The following is a 22,331-nucleotide window of genomic DNA, read 5'->3' on the forward strand; positions in this document are numbered from 1 at the left end:
TTTAAATGCGCATGCGCCGCCGGCTAAATTTCCCGGCGTGCATTGCTCACACTGACGTCGCTAGGACGTCAGTGGTTTCTGCGTGAGCGTAACTTGCGTCGGGAAGAATTCTGAATCGGCGTACGCAAACAACGTTAAAATTTAAAACTCGGCGCGGCAACGACGGCCATACTAAACATAGGATACGCCGCAGTTACCCCTTCTATAGCAGGGGTAACTATCCGCCAGAAAAATCCGAATGCAAACGACGTGAAAAAAAAGCGACGGGTGGGCGTTCGTTACTGAATCGGCGGTTCTCCTCATTTGCATATCCGACGCGTAAAAAACCGAGGCGACACCTAGCGGCCGGCGGGAGATTGCAGCCTAAGATCCGATGGTGTAAGTCACTCACACCAGTCGGATCTAAGGGAGATCTATGCGGAACTGATTCTTATGTATCAGTCGCATAGATCCGACCGTCGGATCTCAGAGATACGCCGGCGTATCAGGAGATACGCCGTCGTATCTCTTTGTGAATCTGGCCCAGTGTCCTCAATCCGGGGACTGTCCCCGGAACCCGGGGATGTCTGGTCACCCTAACCTAAGCCCAATGTGCAACGATGTGCACGAGACCCAAGGCTCTCCCGGGTCTCTCCCTCCTGATTGGCTGAGATGCAGCAGCAGGAACCATTGGCTCCCACTGCTGACAATCACAGCCAGTGAGGCGGCAGCGAGGGGGGGGGGCAGGGCTGAGCCGAGCTCTGTGTGTCTTATGAACGCAGAGAGCCAGTTCAGGAGTGAGCATGCACAAGTGCCCCCACAGCAAGTGGCTTGCTATGGGGGCACTTGGCAAGGGGGAGGGGCCAAGAATGCCGGCGAGGGATTCCAGAAAAGGAAGATCGGGGCTGCTCTGTGCAACACCACTTCACAGAGCAGGTAAGTACTGTATAACATGTTTGTAAAGGAAAATTATTTATAAAAAAAAAATAACAATCACTTTAATGCACTACATGTATTAACTTGAAAAACACTACATGTTAAAATGCATCTAGTAATGCAATGCAAGGTATTTCATAAGTGTGCAGTGAAGTTTCAATTTATATTTCAATCTTTTTATTAGAGAAAAATAAATTGTACAAAAATGAAAAATGCAAAGCAAAGAGAGACACAAAGTTCTTAGGTTATCATACAGGTATAACATAAATTGCATTGGCAATGCTTGAAAAAAATGAGCAAGTAAACATTATATCACACAGTAAAAAAAAGCAATCATCTTCATTAATTCAGAACATATCACACTATTAGGAAAATTTTGTATTTAGGCTCCTTTCACACGGGCGGATCAGTAAGTAACGTTTGCTCAGCGGGGATCGCTCCGTTGATCCCCGCTGAGCTGGCGGATGACAGGGCGGTCCCCGCACACTGTGCAGGGACTGCCCTGTCTCTTCTCCGCTTTCCTCTATGGGGAGATCGGATGAACACGGACCGTATGTCCGTGTTCATCCGATCCGCTCTGCAGACAGAAGAAAAAATAGGGTTTTCTTCCGTCTGCAAAATCGGATCTTTGCGGAGGCGGACAAGATCGGGTGTCAGCGGATATTCATCCGCTGACACCTGCAATCTCATAGGGACCAATGTATGTCCCTTTTTCATCTGCAAACGGATGGATGAAAAAGCGGACATACGGTCCGCACGTGTGAAAGGGGCCTAAGGTTCCTGAGAATATGACCACACCAACAGTCAGGCTCTTGATTCGAGTACATCAAGAAAGAAAAATTAGAAAAAGAAAAAAAAAAGGAAGAAACAAGAGGAAACAAAAAAGAGGAGAATAAAAGATAAATTGAAATGGACGTGGAAGAGGGTCAGCTGAGGCCCCATTAAGGCCCCTTTCACATTAGGGCGGGAGGCGCGGTGGCGGTATATCGCCACAAAAAATAGCGGCGATATACCGCCGGGACTGCCGCGGGATTCGGCCGCTAGCGGTGCGGTATTAACTCCCGCTAGCGGCCGATAAAGGGTGAATACCGCCCGCAATGCGCCTCTGCAGAGGCGCATTGCGGGCGGTATTGCCGCGGTTCCCATTGTTTTAAATGTGAAGGAGCGGTATACACGCCGCTCCTCTCACCGCTCCAAACATGCTGCTGACAGGAGATTTTTTTGTCTCCCGCCAGCGCATCGCCTCAGTGTGAAAGCCCTCGGGCTTTCACATTGAGGTTACTGGGCAGGAGTTTTTCAGGCGGTATAGCAGCGCTATTTTTAGCGCTGTACCGCCTGAAAAACTCCTCAGTGTGAAAGGGGTCTTAGGGACAGATAATTATTGAATCCACAGGTCCCACGTTTTATCAGATTTTGTTGTATTGTTATAAAGCATGCAGGTAAGTTTGTCATTAAAGGGGTTGTAAAGGTAAATGTTTTTTCACCTTAATGCATTCTATGCATTAAGGTGAAAAAACATCTGAGTATTAGTGGCCCCCCCGATTACTTACCTGACCCCTCGAAAGTCCTGCACCGTGAACGAGCAGGCTTCTCGGCTGTCTTCCTGGCTCATTCATTGGTTGATTGAAAGCAGCGCAGCCATTGGCTCGCACTGCTGTCAATCACATCCAATGACGTGGCACGCCAGGGGGCGGGGCCGAGTGATACAGTGAGCGACTATGGCCGCCGGCTGTATCACCGGAGCGCGCCCGCAAGCACTCAACACCATGCAAGCTCGCTCGCATGAAGGTGTTGAGTCCTTGCGGGGGGGGGGGGGGAAGAGACAGCTGCCGAGAGCTGCCACTCTGTGCAAAACGAGCTACACAGTGGAGGTAAGTATAACATGTTTGTTATTTAAAAAAAAAAAAATATTTTAGTGATTCTTTAACCATGATCCAATTCAATTTGCTTTTAATGTAGTCAAATGGAACCACTGATTGTTTCCAATGTTTAGCAATAGTGCTCCTTGCAGTTTTAATTTAACCACTTAAGCCCCGAACCCTTTAGGCAGCAAAATGCCCAGGCCAGGTTTTGCGATTCGGCACGGCGTCGCTTTAACAGACAATTGCGCGGTCGTACAACGTGGCTCCCAAACAAAATTGATGTTCTTTTTTTCCCCACAAATAGAGCTTTCTTTTGGTGGTATTTCATCACCTCTGCGGTTTATTTTTTTTGCGCAATAAAAAAAAATAGAGCGACAATTTTGAAAAAAATTCAATATGTTTTACTTTTTGCTATAATAAATATCCCCCAAAAACATATATACATTTTTTTTCCTCAGTTAAGGCCGATACGTATTCTTTATACCTATTTTTGGTTAAAAAAAATCGTAATAAGCATTTATCGGTTGGTTTGCGCAAAATTTATAGCGTTTACAAAATAGGGGATAGTTTTATTGCATTTTTATAATTTTTGAATTTTTTTACTACTAATGGCGGCGATCACCGATTTTTTTCGTGAATGCGACATTATGGCGGACACTTCGGACAATTTTGACGCATTTTTGGGACCATTGTCATTTTCACAGCAAAAAATGCATTTAAATTGCATTGTTTATTGTGAAAATGACAGTTGCAGTTTGGGATTTAACCACAGGGGGCGCTGAAGGAGTTATGCTTCACCTAGTGTGTGTTTACAACTGTAGGGGGGTGTGGCTGTAGGTCTGACGTCATTGATCGCGTCTCCCTATAAAAGGGATGACACGATCGATGCAGCTGCCACAGTGAAGCACGGGGAAGCCGTGTTTACATACGTCTCTCCCCGTTCTTCAGCTCCGGGGAGCGATCGCGAGGGGGCGGCTAGAAACGAATAGCCGCGCCCTCGTCCCGGATCGCTCCCCTGAGGCTTAGCGACCGCCGCATGTACCGGGGGGGGTCCCGATCGGACCCCAGACCCGCGGAAAGGCAGCGACGTGCGGGCACGTCGTTCTGCCTGCCTGTGACAATTTGCCGCCATATATGTACATGCGGCGGTCGTTAAATAAATGTTTACCACAAACCGTAATTATTTTTTAACATAAATACATTTATTCACTTTTTTTCTGTTTTATTTTAGCACTCCTTTTCATGAACAGGGTGGGACTGTAGTCCTGTGTAGTCCGCACTTCAGCTGTGATGCCGCATACACGCGATTGGAAATTCAGACAAGAAAAGTCCAATGTGAGCTTTTGGTTGAAAATTCCGACCGTGTGTATGCTCCATCGGAATTTTTCTGTTGGAATTTCCGCCAAGAAAAATTGCTGGTTCTCATATTTTCAGACGGGAAAAGTTCTTGTCGGAAATTCCGATCGTCTGTATGCAAATCCGACGGAGAAAAATCCTACGCATGCTCGGAATCAAGTCGACGCATGCTCGGAAGCATTGACCTTAATTTTTCTCGGCTCGTCGTAGTGTTGTACGTCACCGCGTACTAGACAGTCGGAATTTTGTGTGACCGTGTGTGCAACACAAGTTTGAGCCAAAAATCCATATTTTTCTTGTTGGAATTTCCGATCGTGTATACGCGGCATAAGTCCTACACCATGAGAAGTGCACTGTGCAAGAAAAAAAAAATTGGCCCAATACCTGAGAAAAAAATAAGAAAACAGTTGGTGGGGTTTGTTTCTCTTTCTCTTCCCGGGGACTGAAGAGCCAGTGCTTCAGGAGGCCGACACAGCCAAAGACGTTGTAGACCCCATGCAGGGTGCTGGTGGGTCACATATTGAGCATCAGGAAGTCTTATGCCGCGTACACACGATCGGTTAAACCCATGAGAATGGTCTGATGGACCGTTTTCATCGGACCAAACCGATCGTGTGTGGGCCCCATCGGTTATTTATCCATAGGTTAAAAAAATAGTTTTTAAATTTAACCGATGTATACCTGACCGATAGAAAAAAAAACGATCGTTTGTAGGCACGTCCATCGGTTAAAAATCCACGCATGCTCAGAATCAAGTCGACGCATGCTTGGAAGCATTGAACTTCGTTTTTTTCAGCACGTTGTTGTGTTTTATGTCACCGCGTTCTGACACGATCGTTTTTTTAACCGATGGTGTGTAGGCACCACTGACCATCAGTCAGCTTCATCGGTTAACCGATGAAAACCGTCCATCAGACCATTTTCATCGGATTGGACCGATCATGTGTACAGGGCTTTAGTGTTATCACGTGACCCTGTATAATACTGTGGATCAGACGACCAGTTTACATCAATTGGGGGGATAGTAAGGAAAAATGTGTTTTTCATTTCTTTGTAATTGAACATGATAAAGAAATATTTCCTGCTTCAGTCACATTTGAACTATAACACTGAAGTAGTCTTTATTGTAGTGATGGCTGATAACGGTACTGGTATCCATACGCTCTAAGGTGGTAGGTGAAATATTCCAAGGTGTACATGAGTTCTGCATTCACATAATGATAAGATATGGCCAGGTCTGAGCAGCACTGGGGACCCTGGGAAATACAATATTGAAAAATTAGTTTAGAATGAGACATCTTAAGTCAACAGTCAGAAATTTAAAGAGAGAAAAATGGGCAAGAGCAATCGGCAATTTATAAATCAAACATAGCAAGCAGTCAGAACTGTTCCTAGATTAGACTTGCATAAACTGAAATGTCATTGGTTGCTATTAGTAACTGCTCTCTGCACATAATATTCCTAATTTTGCTCTTCCTTTTTAATTTAGCCCAAAAGAATGTGTGTAACAGGCCTTACACTGGAAGGAATCCTCACTCTCAAAGTAGTTTTCCAGATGGCTGTTCAGCAGTAAACAGGCTCTGATATGGAGACATTTCAGGAGGGAAAGTGCAGAACACAGATCCTCCTGCCATCTCTTGGTGACACAAACAGGTCCTATCCAACTTTTCCTATGGCAGGGTTACACGTAACTGTACTTTTAAGGCCTTGCCACTTTTTGGATACAGGACAGCAGAGGACTCAAGTTAAGTAGCTGCCCACAGGGGTGCATCCCAGACCATGAGGAAAACCCCACTATCAGGACTTTTCATCGCCTGGCCACCATGGCTCGCTTTCTGAGCTTGCTGCTCCTCCTTCCTTCGTTGTTAATTAGATCTGCCCAGCCCAATAGGACCCCCATGCATCTACCCTCACACCACACAATAGTTTTTGTAAACGTAACTTTTACTTTCTAAATAATGTTGTATATTTCATAACCTCCAGCACCCAAGATGGAAGACTCCAGTATAAACATTAACAAATATAACTACCACCTGACAAGTCCAAAGGTCATCCTTTTACCCACTCAGAGGGGCCTACTGAGGGAAAAACATTCATAGTGTAGAGCGGTACCCCCATAGGGGCTCCTGAAAGTTGTGGTCCACCTGTCACCCTTCCCGGCCTGTCATTCAGTCATGAGACCATGAACAATCCTGTGCTTTGTTTTTGTTGATTTATTGAGTGGATTTGAACTTGGATGGGTAAGGGGTTTATGGGATGCCCAGAGATCAATAGTTGGATCAATGAATGATCAATAGGAACTTCTATTTACACTTTATAGCTCCAGTCTCCTCCAGCACAACACTTTCTTGCAGACTGTTTCTCTCTCTCCTGCACAACACTTAACTCCAGGCACAGCTAGCATGTGGTTAGGCACTCTGACTCAGTCAGGCCTCAGCAGCTGCCTTTTTTAGGCTGGGACCGCAGGTCCCTTTTAATGTAGCAGAAATAGAATAGTAAGTCTTTAGTGCTAGCTGTACTGAGGTGGACTACTGCTCCCAGCAAGTCCTCCTTAGGTCCTGCCTGCCCTCCTGGCTGCAGCTGCCTGACTTCACTGGCCGTGACATCCAGCTCTGGGGGGGGGGGGCAAGGTTACCCCCCCAGACTGGGGAACTCCCTCCAAGGCCCGACAGCCTAGTACTCCATCCTCAGTTCTTCCACCCGACAACTCCTCCCCAGCTGGGCTGACTCCAGGTATTTCATGGAGGCCTGTCCCCTGCCAATCCTAGTTGGGGATTGGCCAAGGCTCCCTGAGACACCCCAGACAGCTCCACCTCTCTTGCCAGCCTTTCTTCTAGAGTCCTCTAGAAGGAAAAGGGAAGGGACAGTGGAGTGATGCTGTCTGTGGGTCACATGCTACTGCTCTAAGCCAATCTCAGCCCACACAGATTAAAACAAACAGGCCTAGCTCTTAAATTTTACCTGCTCTCACAAAAAAATCCTAACTCTAGTACATACCTAGGTAGAGGGTGCTACAATAGCTTAGAACGAGAGCCGATCCCCCAATACGCTCACTACACAAGCTGCGTAGGACCCTGAAAATTACTCGAGGCCTCGCCTCTCCCTCGTGGGTGCAGGGGCAGCGCCGGTGGAATGGGAGTCCTTCTCCCAGCAATCGTGGAGGGGAAGAGAGAGAGAGAGAGACGCCTGTATGTTTAGAGAGCAGCGCACGCAGGGAACACAGCGATAACAGTTTTCATTTCAATTGCCGTGTTCCCTGCCGCTCGCTGTCAGATAAAGCCCCTCCTCCTGGTCTCAGGACTTTGATAGACAGATCACCTGTCCAATCCTGGTGACGGGTGATCTGTCAATCAAAGTTCCCCGGCCAGGGGGTGGGGCTGTATATGACGATGAGCGGCGGGAACACAGCAATTGAAATGAAAGCTGTTATCGCTGTGTTCCCTGCACTGCGCGCTGATCACCTTTCCTCCCCTGCACAGGTAGGCTGAATGGTGGGCACAAGGCTGCATTGGTGAGCACAAGGCTGCATCATGGTGGGCACTGGGCGCAAGGCTGCATTTGGTGGGCACAAGGCTGCATTTGGTGGACACTGGGCACAAGGCTGCATTGGTGGGCACAGCACAAGGCTGCATTATGGTGTGCACTGGGCACAAGGCTGCATTTGGTGGGCACAAGGCTGCCTTTGGTGGGCACTGGGCACAAGGCTGCATTGGTGGGCACAAGGCTGCATCATGGTGGGCACTGGGCACAAGGCTGCATTTGGTGGGCACAAGGCTGCATTTGGTGGGCACTGGGCACAAGGCTGCATTGGTGGGCACAAGGCTGCATCATGGTGGACACAGGGCACAAGGCTGCATTTGGTGGGTTCAAGGCTGCATGGTGTGCACTGGGCACAAGGCTGCATGGTGGGCACAAGGTTGCATGGTGGGCACTGGGCACAGTGGCTAGTGTTTATAGTTACAATTATGCTCATAAGTTTACATATCCTGGCAGAATTTATGATTTCTTGGCCATTTATCAGAGAATGTGAATGATAACTAGGGATAAGCTGAACACCCCCATTTCAGTTCGCAGCAGAACATGCAAATAGGCAAAAAACAATTGTAACACGAACGTATTAGTATGCCTGTAAAGTAGCAATTTTTTCCCGTGTTTGGAACAATGTCACAGCAAAATTTATTTTCTAAAAGGAAAAAAATGTATTTAAAACTACTCGTGGCTGTAATGCATTCTTGGGTCCCGGCAATATAGATAAAAATCATTGAAAAAAACTAATTTTTTCAATCATTGAAAAAAACTAATTTAACCCCTTCCTTACCGGCGCATTGTAAAATGACGCCAGCAGGAACCCTCCCTCGATCTGGGTGGACGTCATAGGACGTCCTTTGTTCCCGGCAATCTAGGGCGCGTGCGCCCACGGCACCGGCGATTGCCGGTGATCACGGCAGGAGTGTGGATGTGTGTAAACATACAGATCCACCTCCTGTGAGAGGTGAGGAGACCAATGCTGTGTTCCCAGTACAGAGGAACACACATCGGTCTCCTCCCCTTGTGAGTCCCTCTCTCCCCTACAGTTAGAACACACTTTAGGGAACATTTTAACCCCTTCAGCACCCCCTAGCGTTAACCCCTTCCCTGCCAGTCACATTTACACAGTAATCAGTGCATATTTATAGCACTAATCGCTGTATAAATGTGAATGGTCCCAAAAACGTGTCAAAAGTGTCCGATGTGTTCGCCACAATGTCACGGTCACAATAAAAAAATCGCAGATCGTCGCCATTACTAGTAAAAAAATTAATAAAATAAAAATGCCATAAATCTATCACCTATTTTGTAGACGCTATAACTTTTGCGCAAACCAATCAATATACGATTATTGCGATTTTTTTTTTACCAAAAATATGTAGAAGAATACGTATCGGCCTAAACTGAGGAAATTTTTTTTTTTTTTTTTTAAATTGTGATATTTATTAAATAAAAAAGGAAAAAATATTGTGTTTTTTTTTTAAATTCTTCTTTGTTTATAGCGCAAAAAATAAAAACCGCAGAGATGATCAAATACCACCAAACGAAAGCTCTATTTGTGGGGGGAAAAAACATAGATTTAGTTTGGGTACAGTGTTGCATGACCACGCAATTGTCATTCAAAGTGCAACAGCGCTGAAAACTAAAAATTGGTCTGGGCAGGAAGGGGGTGAAAATGCCCTGTATGGAAGGGGTTAAGAAAAAAATGGCGTAGGGGTCCCCCAGGCACTATATACTCTGAACAGCAGTATATATGGTGGTGTCCTACGCCCAAAATGTTGTTGGAAGCTAGCATCATCAAGATTGAGGAGGAATAGGGTAGTCAGCATAGGCAGTCTTCAAGGGATTCCACATCCATAGCAAATTCAATCAGTTACATCAGCATCAGGTGAGTGATAGCTGCTGATCCAAGACTGATTCATTTTTATGAATGTGAGCCTATCAACGACGTCTGTGGACAGGCACACTCTTTGATCCATTAAAAACCCTGCAACATCACTGAATGTGCATTCAGAAAGCCTGCTGGATGCAGGACAGGCCAGTAGCTCAAATGCATACTGAGCACGTTTTGGCCGGTGGTCCATCCTCAAGACACAGTAACCAAGTGGAAAGGAAAGTAAACCTGTTGGAAAGGTCTCTGGATCTGCTCTCGCCCCTAAATATTCCTGCACCATGTAATGCATACGCTGGCGATGGTTGCTTGAACTGGTCAGACCTTGGCGCTGAGGACTGAATTTTCTTTTTAAAGGCATCGGTCAGCCAGCCACCTTCTCCACCGCTCTTCCTTTGACTGAACGAAGCCTCAGCAACACGTTGTCCAGCACCAGGAAATTGTAACCTCCGAGGTCCTGGAAATTCATAGCACAAACCTTTCTTCAAGGCCTCCTGAAGATGTTTCATCCTCTGCTCCCTCTGCAAAGGCAGGATGAGTTCTGTAACCTTACCCTTGTAACGTGGATCAAGAAGGGTTACCAGCCAGTAATGATCCCTTTTCTTGATACCAAGAATACTAAGGTCCTTTTGCAGAATCAGAGAGGCCATCCTCCTCCTCCTCTTCTTTCTGTGTGTTTGGCAGGCCCACAGGAATGCTATCTGGATAAAGGGGGCCTTGAGAGGTAAGGAAGTTCTCCTCTTCCTCCTGCTGTTCTGCCTCAAGTGCCCTGTCCATGATTCCACAAAGTGTGTGCTCCAACAGGAAGACTAGAGGGACAATGTCACTGATGCATGCATTATTGCTGCTTACCATCCTTGTGGCCTCCTCAAATAGTGATAGGACAGTGCATGCATCCTTGATCAGTAGCCACTGGCGTGGTGAAAAGTGGCCAAGCTCCCCTGACCCTGTCCTGGTGCTATACTCGTACAGGTACTCATTGATGGCCCTCTGCTATGTGTGCAGCCACTGCAGCATTGCTAACATTGAGTTCCAACTGGTGGGCATGTCACAAATGAGGTGGTTGGTGGGCAGGTTGCATTTCCTTTGAATGTCAGCCAGCCGAGCACTGGCATTGTATGACCAGCGGAAATGACCACAGACTTTTCTGGCCTGCCTCAGGAGATCCTGTAAGCATGGGTACCTGCTCAAGAACCGCTGCACCACCAAATTCAGGACGTGTGCCAAACATGGAACATGGGTCAAGTGTCCCTGTCGGAGGGCGGAGAGAAGGTTGGTGCCATTGTCACATACAACCATTCCTGGCTGAAGCTGGCATGGCGTCAACCACCTCTGAGCCTGCCCCTGCAGAGCTGACAGAATATCTGCCCCAGTGTGGCTCCTGTCCCCAAGCAGACCAACTCAAGCACTGCTTGGCATCTTTTTGCCTGACTGCGTAGCAGCTTGAACGCTTACGGAGCATCACTGGTTCAGACGACAGTGCGCTGTTAAGGAAAGGTAACGTCCCTGCCCATGCCTGCTGGACCATGAGTCAGCCGTATTACTGCTGACTCATGGTCCAGCAGGCATGGGCAGGGACGGTGTACACAGTATGGTTTACCTTTCATCATAGGCCTTGTTGACTCCTCTCCAAATGTAGAATTTATGGTTGTGGCCAAAAGGCTCAATTTTGGTTTCATCACTCCAAATGACTTTGTGGAAGGTTTAAGGCTTGTTGCTGTGCTGTTTGGCGTATTGTAAGCGGGATACTTTGTGGCATTTGCATAATAATGGCTTTCTTCTGGCGACTCGACCATGCAGCCCACCTTTCTTTAAGTGCCTCCTTATTGTGCATCTTGAAACAGCCACACCACATGTTTTCAGAGAGTCCTGTATTTCACCTGAAGTTATTTGTGGAGATTTCTTTGCATCCCAAACAATTTTCCTGGCAGTTGTGGCTGAAATTTTAGTTGGTCTACCTGACCATGGTTTGGTTTCAACAGAAACCCTAATTTTCCACTTCTTGGTTAGAGTTTGAACACTGCTAATTGGCATTCTCATTTTCTTGGATATCTTTTGATATCCCTTTCCTGTTTTATACAGTTCAACTACCTTTTCTTGCAGATTTGTCAATTCTTTTGCTTTTGCTTTTGCTTTCAGGTTCCAGAAACGTCAGTGCAGCTATGGATGAAAGATGCAAAGGTCTGTCAGGAGTCCAGAAACGTATTGACCTTTTTTACACGCACACCAATTACAAGCAAACAGCTCACAGGTGAGGATGGTTACCTTTAAACGCCATTCAAACCCCAACTCGTGTGCATGTTATCAGGTCAAAATCACCAGGGTATGTAAACTTTTGATCCGGGTCATTTGGGCAGTTTATGTTGTGGTTATGATTTAAAAAGAGTAAACACAGTTGATTTAAAATAAATGGCTTCAGCCAAATAATAACCATGAGTGAAAGAAATGTTTTTGTGTTATCATTCATATTCTCTGAAAAATGGCCAAGAAATCATAACTTCTGCTAGGGTATGTAAACTTATGAGCACAACTGTAGTATTTAATAATCAGATAAGGCATTTAGATTACTTACATAACAATAGTAATACCATATAAAAAATAGTCAATTTACAATTGTCAAAATTTAGTAGTTCATTTACCGTAACCTAACAAGAAAAAAAATATTTTTGAATTCACCAGCAGTTCTGAACTCACCTCTATGATATGGTAATAAGAGTAATGATAATACACAGTATTTTCAGGAAAATGGCCAAACAAATGATATTCAGGTGTGAATGGGTGGAAACTCTCTCTATTTTCACTGTCTCTGGTATCTCCAGCTATAACCCCCATATTCTCCATACACTGGCCCAGTTCCAGATCCTCCACAGGGGACTTGTGAGAGCAAACCCCTTTGCGAAACCCCTCTATAAAGCGTTGCAAAGATTCTTTGCTGAGTACATAACCAGCTCCACCGCTCATGTAGCCCTGCTTGACAAAAGGTTTGAAACGTTTGCCAAAATATATTGGTTGGTCAGGTGTATAATTTGAAAGCATCCTTCGTAAATTGTCCACCACAACATAAGTGTCATCATCTGCCTTCAAAAACCAGTCAGCTTCATGGAAGTGATGTTCATATATATACTGGAAGGCACGGATGGTCTTCCAGTAGAGATGGTCCCTTCCTTCTTGGGTGTCTAGACCAATAGTGGGGAAGATCTTATCAGTAGTGGAGCTCATGAATAAAATCTTATTACAGTGACGAGTCCAGGAGTTCTTCAGGTGGATGGCTTTAGTCTGTAAGCGATCTGGCGATGTCATGATCCAACACAACACTCGTATTTTATGTGAAAGCTCTTCACTCACGCTGCTATCTGTAATATTCAAATGCAAGAACTTGTTAGCAAGTATAAAAACACTCACCTGTGTGCTCTTTTGGCACCATTTGCTTATGTTATTTATGCTCTTAGACACTACATGCGCTCCCAAGCAGCCACACATTAGTCAGGGTATGAGTATAAGGAGGTTTACATAGTTGTCCATTAGTCATCTTCGTGGGTGAACTGTACTTGGATTGTATCTATTACTGTAAATTAAATCCAAAGCTAGTTTTTTATTGTACAAAATTATTGCAATCGCTGGAAAACTTTTTCTCACCCACACCCTAGTCTAGCCCTGTTTCCTTTTTCTGGAAATAATTTTAGTAGTCAAAGACCGAAGGTTCACCAAAGTATAATAAGCGATAACGTTCCTAGGAAACAGTACCTGCCACGGGCACTAGATCATTACAGTAAGAAGTTTACCCACCCATTTGAAAAACTATTTCCTTGAATGTAAAACGTACATGTTTGGGAAATACGTTATACACAGGTAAACATACAAAGAGCATCAAATTTTATGCTGGTACAAGCGCATACATTGATGAACTATAACTGGCTATATGCACCACCTGGGACTCCCTGGGTGTGGGAAATTTCTGAGAGTTTAACCTCAGAACTTTCTTGTGCTATGAACATGTATAGTTACATTTTAGTCCTTATAGCCAGTGGTCTCATGCACATGGTCAAATGACAAAAACAAACCCCAAAGTGTAATTCCATAAGATAATTTATTAGAAAATGGTTAAAAAAAACACTTACAGTACAGACCAAAAGTTTGGACACACCTTCTCATTTAAATAGTTTTCTTTATTTTCATGACTATGAAAATTGTAGATTCACACTGAAGGCATCAAAACTATGAATGAACACATGTGGAATTATACATAACAAAAAAGTGTGAAACAACTGAAAATATATTTCATATTCTAGGTTCTTTAAAGTAGCCACCTTTTGCAGCAGACACATCTCTAGAACTGTTAAGAGGAGACTGTGTCAATCAGGCCTTCATGGTAGAATATCTGCTAGGAAACCACTGCTAAAGAAAGGCAACACGCAGAAGAGACTTGTTTGGGCTAAAGAACACAAGGAATGGACATTAGACCAGTGGAAATCTGTGCTTTGGTCTGATGAGTCAAAACTTGAAATCTTTGGTTCCAACCCCCGTGTCTTTGTGCGACACAGAAAAGGTGAACGGATGGACTCTACATGCCTGGTTCCCACCATGAAGCATGGAGGAGGAGGTGTGATGGTGTGGGGGGGGGGGGGGGTGCTTTGCTAGTGACACTGTTGGGGATTTATTCAAAATTTAAGGCATACTGAACCAGCATGGCTACCACAGCATCTTGCAGCGGCATGGTATTCCATCCGGTTTGCGTTTAGTTGGACCATCATTTATTTTTCAACAGGACAATGACCCCAAACACACCTCCAGGCTGTGTAAGGGCTATTTGACCAAGAAGGAGAGTGATGGGGTGCTGCGCCAGGTGACTACCTCTTGAAGCTCATCAAGAGAATGTCAAGAGTGTGCCAAGCAGTAATCAAAGCAAAAGGTGGCTACTTTGAAGAACCTAGAATATAAAATATATTTTCAGTTGTTTCACACTTTTTTATTATGTATAATTCCACATGTGTTAATTTATAGTTTTGATGCCTTCAGTGTGAATCTACAATTTTCATAGTCATGAAAATAAAGAAAACTCTTTGAATGAGAAGGTGTGTCCAAACTTTTGGTCTGTACTGTACGTGGTAAAATCAGAAATCAGGAAGTCCGGGACTGTAAGCTCCGCCATATGTGTTTTGTCAGAGTGATATCCTCAGGAGCAACTGCGATGCTCAATGCATTGTGTCCCTGATTTCTGCTTGTATTACTGCTTTTATCATGCAATTGGATTTTTAACCCTTTTATAATTAATTATCTTAAAGAATTACACTATTAGGTTCGTTTTTGTCAGTTTACCATGTGCATAAGACCACTTCTGGTGAGTGCAGTTAACAAGAAGGAGCACAAGTGGAATTGGCACACCACATGTCCTTCTAAAAAAAAAGAAGAGATATTGAAGCACTAAATAGCACTTTATTATGGATGTATAAACTGTGGACTCGTTATTTATTGGGAGAAATAGAGAATGTTTAATGCCGCGTACACACGATCGGTCCATCCGATGAGAACGGACCGATGGACCGTTTTAATTCGGTTAACCGATGAAGCTAACTGATGGTCCGTCGCACCTACACACCATCGGTTAAAAAAACGATGGTGTCAGAACGCGGTGACGTAAAACACAACGACGTGCTGAAAAAAAAAAAAGTTCAATGTCTCCAAGCATGCGTCGACTTGATTCTGAGCATGCGTGGATTTTTAACCGATGGTCGTGCCTACTAACGATCGTTTTTTTGCCATCGGTTAAATTTAAAGCAAGTTGGCTTTTTTTTAACCGATGGTAAATAACCTATGGGGCCCACACACGATCGGTTTTGACCGATGAAAACGGTCCATCAGACCGTTTTCCTCTGTTTAACCTATCGTGTGTACGAGGCCTTAAGCACCTGTCACTTTCATTTCTATTGTGCATCTTTATATGAATTTATTCACTGCATTGTTAGTATTGTGTCTATATCAATTGTTTTCAGTGTGCACTTATACAGTTATTGAGTATTCTATTTTTTGTGGAGCTAATACTGTATACATTTTACTCATGTTTTTTGAAATTTGCACTTTATTCAGGCAACCATATTTGCCGGCGTATAAGGTGACTGGGTGTATAAGAAGACCCCCTAATTTTCCAGCTAAAATGTTGGTTTTGGGATATACTCGCGGTATAAGATGACCCCCTTCCACCCCTCACTGTGCCATTGCCTCACCTCATTGTGCCAATGCCTCACCTCACTGTACCATTGCCTCACCCCACCTCACTGTGCCATTGCCTCACCTCACTGTGCCATTGCCTCACCTCGCCTCACTGTGCCATTGCCTCACCTTGCCTCACTGTGCCATTGCCTCACTGTGCCATTGCCTCACTGTGCCATTGTCTCACCTAAAATCGCCAATCTTCATTCCTTTATGCCTTGCAGGGTGAGGCAGACGATAGGCGGAACACTCAGTTACCCAGAAGAGCCTGTGTTCAGTGTTCCGCTGTTCTCTCGTCTGAGGACGAGACGATGTCCTCATGAACACCATGAGGAGGAGGCACTGCTTTTAAAAAATGGACGCCCGCAGTCTGCATCCGGCGTATAAGACAACCCACGATTTTTGAGCCATATTTTTAAGTGTAAAAGGTCATCTTACGGTAGGTTAATTTATTAGGAACTTTGCATATCATAGAGTATTATCTATTGAAGTAGCGCCACATTCACTCCTTATTTCCCTTTCTAGCTTTAACTCTACCACAGTAGTATTTTTTTAGGGGGCCATAGCGCTGAAATACTCTTTAGTTCTTTATGTTTATTTTTTACTATTTGTGTTCAGTTAGGGATATTTCTCTTCACTTCTGTCCTGGGGATGCATCAAAATTTGAGGAGCAATCTCCCCAAAGAAGGAGGAATTCACATTTTAAGCCCCTTTCGCTGTGGTGCACTTTTGCTGCACTTTTCCAGGGCAACAATAGTTCATGAAAACCATTACCCATTAAAATGTTTGCAACTATTCAAACTGCAGGAGCACTGCGTTTTGAAAAGTCCTTCATGCTGCATCTTTTGTGTAGTTTCTCAAAACACATGAAAAAAGTCATTTAAAACTTCTTGCGGCTTTAATGTAATGTCTGCAATATGGATGAAAATCATTGAGAAAAATAGCATGGGTTTCCCCGCCCACCTCTTCCCAGGTCATTACCAGCCCCTTTGGCCCTATACAGGGAGTGCAGAATTATTAGGCAAGTTGTATTTTTGAGGATTAATTTTATTATTGAACAACAACCATGTTCTCAATGAACCCAAAAAACTCATTAATATCAAAGCTGAATATTTTTGGAAGTAGTTTTTAGTTTGTTTTTAGTTTTAGCTATTTTAGGGGGATATCTGTGTGTGCAGGTGACTATTACTGTGCATAATTATTAGGCAACTTAACAAAAAAAAAAAATATACCCATTTCAATTATTTATTTTTACCAGTGAAACCAATATAACATCTCAACATTCACAAATATACATTTCTGACATTCAAAAACAAAACAAAAACAAATCAGTCACCAATATAGCCACCTTTCTTTGCATGGACACTCAAAAGCCTGCCATCCATGGATTCTGTCAGTATTTTGATCTGTTCACCATCAACATTGCGTGCAGCAGCAACCGCAGCCTCCCAGACACTGTTCAGAGAGGTGTACTGTTTTCCCTCCTTGTAAATCTCACATTTGATGATGGACCACAGGTTCTCAATGGGGTTCAGATCAGGTGAACAAGGAGGACATGTCATTAGTTTTTCTTCTTTTATACCCTTTCTTGCCAGCCACGCTGTGGAGTACTTGGACGCGTGTGATGGAGCATTGTCCTGCATGAAAATCATGTTTTTCTTGAAGGATGCAGACTTCTTCCTGTACCACTGCTTGAAGAAGGCGTCTTCCAGAAACTGGCAGTAGGACTGGGAGTTGAGCTTGACTCCATCCTCAACCCGAAAAGGCCCCACAAGCTCATCTTTGATGATACCAGCCCAAACCAGTACTCCACCTCCACCTTGCTGGCGTCTGAGTCGGACTGGAGCTCTCTGCCCTTTACCAATCCAGCCACGGGCCCATCCATCTGGCCCATCAAGACTCACTCTCATTTCATCAGTCCATAAAACCTTAGAAAAATCAGTCTTGAGATATTTCTTGGCCCAGTCTTGACGTTTCAGCTTGTGTGTCTTGTTCAGTGGTGGTCGTCTTTCAGCCTTTCTTACCTTGGCCATGTCTCTGGGTATTGCACACCTTGTGCTTTTGGGCACTCCAGTGATGTTGCAGCTCTGAAATATGGCCAAACTGGTGGCAAGTGGCATCTTGGCAGCTGCACGCTTGACTTTTCTCAGTTCATGGGCAGTTATTTTGCGCATTGGTTTTTCCACACGCTTCTTGCGACCCTGTTGACTATTTTGAATGAAACGCTTGATTGTTCGATGATCACGCTTCAGAAGCTTTGCAATTTTAAGCGTGCTGCATCCCTCTGCAAGATATCTCACTATTTTTGACTTTTCTGAGCCTGTCAAGTCCTTCTTTTGACCCATTTTGCCAAAGGAAAGGAAGTTGCCTAATAATTATGCACACCTGATATAGGGTGTTGATGTCATTAGACCACACACCTTCTCATTACAGAGATGTACATCACCTAATATGCTTTATTGGTAGATGGCTTTCGAGCCTATACAGCTTGGAGTAAGACAACATGCATAAAGAGGATGATGTGGTCAAAATACTCATTTGCCTAATAATTCTGCACTGCCTGTATACTTTTAACAGCAGTATACAGGCGGTGCAAACAAGACAGGGACTGTAGGTTTGTTGTTAAGTATAATCTGTTTGTAATTTTGAACTGGTACTTTTTAAAGTAAATGTAGCTCCAGCCAAAAAATCTATGTTTTAAGCTTTTTGGAAAACATAGAGAAGGGTTATCACCCCTGTAACATTTGTTTTGCTGTCTGTGCACATCTGTTCAGAAGATTGCACCTCACTTTCTGTCCCAAAGACAAATGATTTTTTGAAAATTTGGGTTTTTTGGTGCCCCTCGGCCTCCTGACTGTGTTTTAAAGGTTCAACTTCACATGTATGCGATGCATCAGAGTATGTGCCTTGCGATTTTTTGAGAATCTTGATCTTCATTCTAAGCAAAAGAATCGTGATTCTCATTTTTCCCAGAATCGTGCAGCTCTACTGCCTTTAGCAATTAATATGAGAAACACCAGCAAATCTATTGACGTAGCTTTAGGTGCACACTGTACAGAGGACATAGACAGTACACCACGTGAAAATACAGCAGCTAGCACAATCACTTGCCTGCCTGTCAGTAAATTAGGAAAAGCGGATCTAGCTAAACTCAATGCAGTGTATAAATATATATACACAACACCTGGGATGCATATATATCCTCTACACACTGTTACTCTAACTGACTAGCCTGCCTGCTCTATCAAACTCCAAAAAATTACACACTCTCTCTCTCTGTCTCTCTCTGCAAACCACCAGCACACTACACAAGGCCGCCTTCCAGGCAGCATTATATAGTATGGGGCGTGTACTAAACCCTTGAGTCATAATTGGCCAAAGCCACCCTGGCTTTGGCCAATTATGGCTCTCCGTTTTTTGCAGGCTGTGATTGGCCAAGCATGCGGGTCATAGTGCATGCTTGGCCAATCATCAGCCAGCAATGCACTGCGATGCCGCTGTGAATTATGGCCCGTGACACGCCACTCGAATTTGGCGTGCACAGCCGAAAACGTTCGAAAGAAAGAAAGAAAGAAAGAAAACTGGATTTTCAATAGCAAGAGAGTGAGTTTTCTGTATCACTAATTGAGAAACACAGCTGGACTTATTAGAAATGTGGGTTTTTGCTGACACACTTCTAATGAGCTTAGCTATGTCTCTTAGGCTCGATTGCTATGCATGTTACTTTTGAGCGTTTCTGCAGTGCTTTTTGCGGTGCTCGCTGCGTATTTGGACATGCATTTTTAATGCAATTTTACAGCGATTTGCTTTTTTTATTTATTTTTATAAACTCTGTATATAGCTTGTTGCTAAGGAGGGGGCCCGGGAAGCCGGCCTCCGCATCCTTAACAACCAATGAGTAATTAGCTGTCAGCTGACAGCTGAATGTAAAAAAAGATTATTTTTTTGGCAGCAATTCTTTTTTTTACATTCAGCTGTCATCGGGGAAGCCCGCCGACAGCTAATTACTCATTGGTTGTTAAAGATGTGGCAGCCGTTATCCCGGCCCTCTCCTTAGCAAAAAACACAAATCGCGAAATGCAAATTGTGCCAAAAAGGCTGTACTTGCATTTTGAATGCGGGTTCATTGAAGTTTTTTTACATGCAACCGCTGTATTTTGCAAGCGCAGAGGCACAAAAATGCATTGATGTGAACATGTTCCAAAATGCATCAAAAAACGCATTCCTGTGAATGGAGTCTGATGCCGCATACACACGATCATTTTTCAGCATGTCCAAAAAACAATGTTTTTCCAACTTCATCATTAAAACAACGTTGCCTACACACCATAGTTTTAAAAAAATGATCTAGCAAAGCGTGGTGACGTACAACACGTACGATGGCACTATAAAGGGGAAGTTCCATTCGCCTTTGGGCTGCTTTAGCTGATTCCGTGTTAGTAAAAGACGATTCGCGCTTTTCTGTCTGCTACAGCGTGATGAATGTGCTTACTCCATTATGAACGGTAGTTTTACCAGAACGAGCGCTCCTGTCTCATAACTTGCTTCTGAGCATGCGCGGGTATTTTACGTAGTTTTTGCCCACACACGATCATTTATTACAACCCGAAAAACGACATTGTTTAAAACGACGTTTAAAAATGCAGCATGTTCGAATTTTTTTTTGGTCGTTTTTCAGAACCAGAAAAATGATGTGTAGCTCACACACGATCATTTTAAATGACGTTTTTGAAAAACTACATTTTCTTCATGCCGAAAAATGATCGTGTGTACGCGGCATGAGGCTTGAAAGTTGCGTGATGCAGCTGCAATTATAGGGAATGCCTCTGTAAACTTGAGGTCTACGGGCCTTAACTCGCATCAAAGTAGAACCAAAGTAGTACAGGGACTGTTGTGAAGTTGGTGTGACTTGAAGTCGCACATATATGAATGGTTATCATTTGGAATCATGGAGTATGACTTGTCATGTGACTCTGATATCTGAAGTCACAGGAAAAGTCTCATAAGTGTGAAAGGAGGCTTAATAACCTCAGAGAGCAGAACTTCATGATGAGTACAAAAACTCTATTTTTCTGTGGAGCTGACCTTTCAATACAAACCTCTAAGGCCTCTTACACACGACTGGATCTATCCGCTGGGATTGATCCGCGGATCAGTTCCAGCGGACAAATCGGGTCGTCTGTACGGCATAGCGGATATTTATCCGCGGAGATTCGTCCGGCCGATCGATTTCAAGCGGATAGAAATTTCTTAGCATGCTAAGAAATCTATCCGCTTGAATCGTGTCCAGCGGATTGATCCGGTCGTCTGTACAGACTCACCGGATCAATCCGTCCACTCCCCTCCCTCGCATGCATCGTAATGATTCGACGCATGCGTGGAAGTACTTACCTTCCAGCGTCGCGCACGTCGCCGCGTCATCGTCGCGGCGACGGCGCGACACGTCACCGCGGATGTATTCCGTGTGGATTTTGATCCGATGGTGTGTACAAGCCATCGGATCAAAATCCGGAGGAGGAATCTCCGCTGGAAACGGTCCGGCGGACCGTTTCCAGCGGAGATCCCCTCGTCTGTACGAGGCCTAACATTTAAGTATCAAAGCTTTGTACATTCTTACACACAATCGTAGAGCCTGATTTGAAACAAACCTTTCCTCCGAGGCACATTAGGGCCACCATTGCTAATCCCTTTCTGACAATGATACGGTGGGTTGCACCAGTGATTGCTAGAATACCAAAAACACATTGGGGAAGCAATCTGCAACCAATGTAGACAAAAGCAGCAGTTCATGTAATGAGCTACAGAAAATGGTGAGTGTGGTTCTGTATCAGCAATAGATTACAAAACTCTTGAGAGAGTTGTATAGCTACCTTGTTTTGGAGTGAAATTTGTCATTGATTTCCAATCCAGTGTTGGATTGAATAGAAAAAGTGTACCCATGTCAAATTTCTCACTAGTCCAGTAGAATGTTATGAAAAAGCCCACGATGAAGCCCAAAGTGTAAGGCATCCATGACATCTTAATATTAGCACAAGTCATTGCTTATTTCTGTAAAATAAAAATAAAAGATAATTCATTATTAGTGTAATACTTTAACATGTTTAACCTATAAATAATGCCAAATCACTATACATCAGATGACAACACAATCCAATAACAATTTATCCCACAGCACTATATATCCTTTGAAACACAGTAACTTCATTATTCACGGTTGAGAATGCTAGAGATCTTGACCAACTGCTAAGGCTACTTTCACACTGAGGTGCTTTGCAGGCGCTATTGCGCTAAAAATAGGACCTACAAAATGCACTGAAAGAGCCGCACCTTTCACTCCAGTGTGAAAGCCAGAGGGGCAGATCCACAAAGCGAGTACGCCGGCGTATCTACTGATACGCCGGCGTTCTTTCAAATTTCCAGCGTCGTATCTTTGTTTTGAATCCTCAAAACAGGATACAACGGCATCTGGGTTAGATCCGACAGGCGTACGTCTTCGTACGCCTTCGGATCTAAGATGCAATTCTTCGGCGTCCGCTGGGTGGCGTTCCCGTCATAATCCGCGTCAAGTATGC

At 44.2% G+C, this 22,331-nt stretch overlaps 1 protein-coding gene across 1 annotated transcript in view; it reads right to left on the reverse strand.

Annotated features, from left to right (window-relative positions):
• Positions 1-5,031: 5,031 nt before the first annotated feature.
• Positions 5,032-22,331, reverse strand: part of LOC120929449 (glycoprotein-N-acetylgalactosamine 3-beta-galactosyltransferase 1-like) — a 72,497-nt gene continuing 55,197 nt past the window's right edge. Inside the window, exons 2-4 of the mRNA XM_040340877.1 lie at positions 21,630-21,807; positions 12,247-12,905; positions 5,032-5,389 (exon numbers count right to left, since the gene is read on the reverse strand). Of these exons, the coding sequence (XP_040196811.1) occupies positions 5,255-5,389; positions 12,247-12,905; positions 21,630-21,798 (963 nt within the window). The 5' untranslated portion in view covers positions 21,799-21,807 and the 3' untranslated portion in view covers positions 5,032-5,254. The remainder of the gene's footprint in view (positions 5,390-12,246; positions 12,906-21,629; positions 21,808-22,331) is intronic.

This window comes from Rana temporaria, chromosome 2 (assembly GCF_905171775.1).
Source record: "Rana temporaria chromosome 2, aRanTem1.1, whole genome shotgun sequence".
NCBI classification, from domain to species: domain Eukaryota; kingdom Metazoa; phylum Chordata; class Amphibia; order Anura; family Ranidae; genus Rana; species Rana temporaria.